Raw genomic sequence first — 1,551 nt, forward strand, 5'->3', positions numbered from 1 at the left:
TTTTTTTTTTTTACAAAAACTAACGTGACGTCGTTTTATAGGTCAATTTTGTTAAAACTATCTACAACTCGACTCATGTAAAGAATCAATTAACTCGTTGATTCCGGATAACATTAGTTTACTAGATAATTCTATTCGTACACATGTAAAGAATCAAGAACCCAAGGGTCCCATGCGAAATCAAACCCTTTTTAATGTTAGAATCCAAATCCTAATCCGAATCGAAATCCTCAAAGTTTGCAAAAAATTTCTCCCGATATCTATATAAACACCTCTCCTATCTATGTATATTTCTCTCAAATCTTCTACCAGCATTAATTAGCTAGACTCACGAAAATTGTTGGCGCACTCAAATTCTCAAAATTTTCCTCTATTTTTTTATCAAGAAAACAAGTGAAACGTAACCCATGGCGGCTAGACGACTGATACGATCCTCTAGCATGGGACAATCTGCAGATCTTCTTCGTTCCTTTAACCGTGATATCAACCCCCCTGTCCCACGGATGGTTTCAAAGGAACAGAAAACCGAGCCAAACCTAAATCCGGCGAAGAAAGATGTGGCGTCGTCGCCAGCACCGGCACTGATCCAGAAGCGAGAACCCCCGAAGGTGTTGGCTGAGAAGCCAAGAAAGTGTATCTTCGAGTTCCCTTCACCACCACGTGTTGAGAAACAAAGCAGCGATTATTTTCTTGATGCATGTGCCTTGTGCAAGAAGAAATTAGATTTCAAGGAAGATATATTTATGTACAGGTACGTACATAATTTCTTCATATAATATTAGATTAATCTCCACCATGTAACATTAATCCGAATTTAAAGATAAACCTTTTAAAAATGGTTTAGTGAAACCTTCGAATATCAAGATTTATAGGATTATAAACATTTAGAAAATATATTTTTTTTGGGTTCAAAGAAATTTAATATGTCAAGTATATTATTCCAGATTAACACATTCTTTTAATTGTTGTTATGCAGTGATAAAGCGTTTTGTTCTCCAGACTGTCGAGATGATCAGATTGCGTTGGACGAGAAGTTTAATCCTCCGTCGCCAACTCGAAATCAGCAAACACGATTCATTTGCAAAGATAAAGGACGTTGGAAGACCAAATTCAATTTCAAAAGGGCATAAGCTTCGGCCAGATTAAGATGTGCTTAGGGTTTAGTTTTCAGTATAAACTGGTTTTAGAATTGTTTAGTAAAAAAAAATTTTTTAATTCATGTATCTATTTTATTTTTTATTTTTTTTTTGACAAACTTAATCTTTATATTTTCTTGACATCTGGATTTAGTTTCCCCAGTATCGGATGTGTAATTGAGGCTAGCTAGGTTAAATTTAGGTAGATGTTGACTTTAAATTTTAACCAGTATCTCACTCGTGCGATGGACGAACTATATTTAGTATATATTATGATTAAAAATTGGATAATGTGAAAATTTTGGCTGCAATTCGTGCTAACAAAATATTAGTACAAATTATAAAACACTATAAAAAAACAGTTGGAATAGCGACGGTTTTTGGTAAACCGTTGCTATTATAGCGACGGTTTTTT

At 34.3% G+C, this 1,551-nt stretch overlaps 1 protein-coding gene across 1 annotated transcript; it reads left to right on the forward strand.

Annotated features, from left to right (window-relative positions):
- Positions 1-337: 337 nt before the first annotated feature.
- Positions 338-1,158, forward strand: LOC140966424 (uncharacterized). The gene is made up of 2 exons (XM_073426714.1): positions 338-751; positions 977-1,158. Exons 1-2 carry the CDS (start codon positions 408-410, stop codon positions 1,128-1,130), a joined length of 498 nt encoding a protein of 165 aa, XP_073282815.1. The 5' UTR covers positions 338-407; the 3' UTR covers positions 1,131-1,158.
- Positions 1,159-1,551: the final 393 nt, after the last annotated feature.

This window comes from Primulina huaijiensis, unplaced genomic scaffold (assembly GCF_012295235.1).
Source record: "Primulina huaijiensis isolate GDHJ02 unplaced genomic scaffold, ASM1229523v2 scaffold206162, whole genome shotgun sequence".
In the NCBI taxonomy this organism is placed as follows: domain Eukaryota; kingdom Viridiplantae; phylum Streptophyta; class Magnoliopsida; order Lamiales; family Gesneriaceae; genus Primulina; species Primulina huaijiensis.

Bases quoted from the DNA above. Each gene is read 5' to 3' on its own strand.
- LOC140966424 (XM_073426714.1), top strand. From the start codon at position 408: ATGGCGGCTAGACGACTGATACGATCCTCTAGCATGGGACAATCTGCA. The intron at 752-976 runs GTACGTACATAA...GTTGTTATGCAG, and splicing joins GAAGATATATTTATGTACAG to TGATAAAGCGTTTTGTTCTC.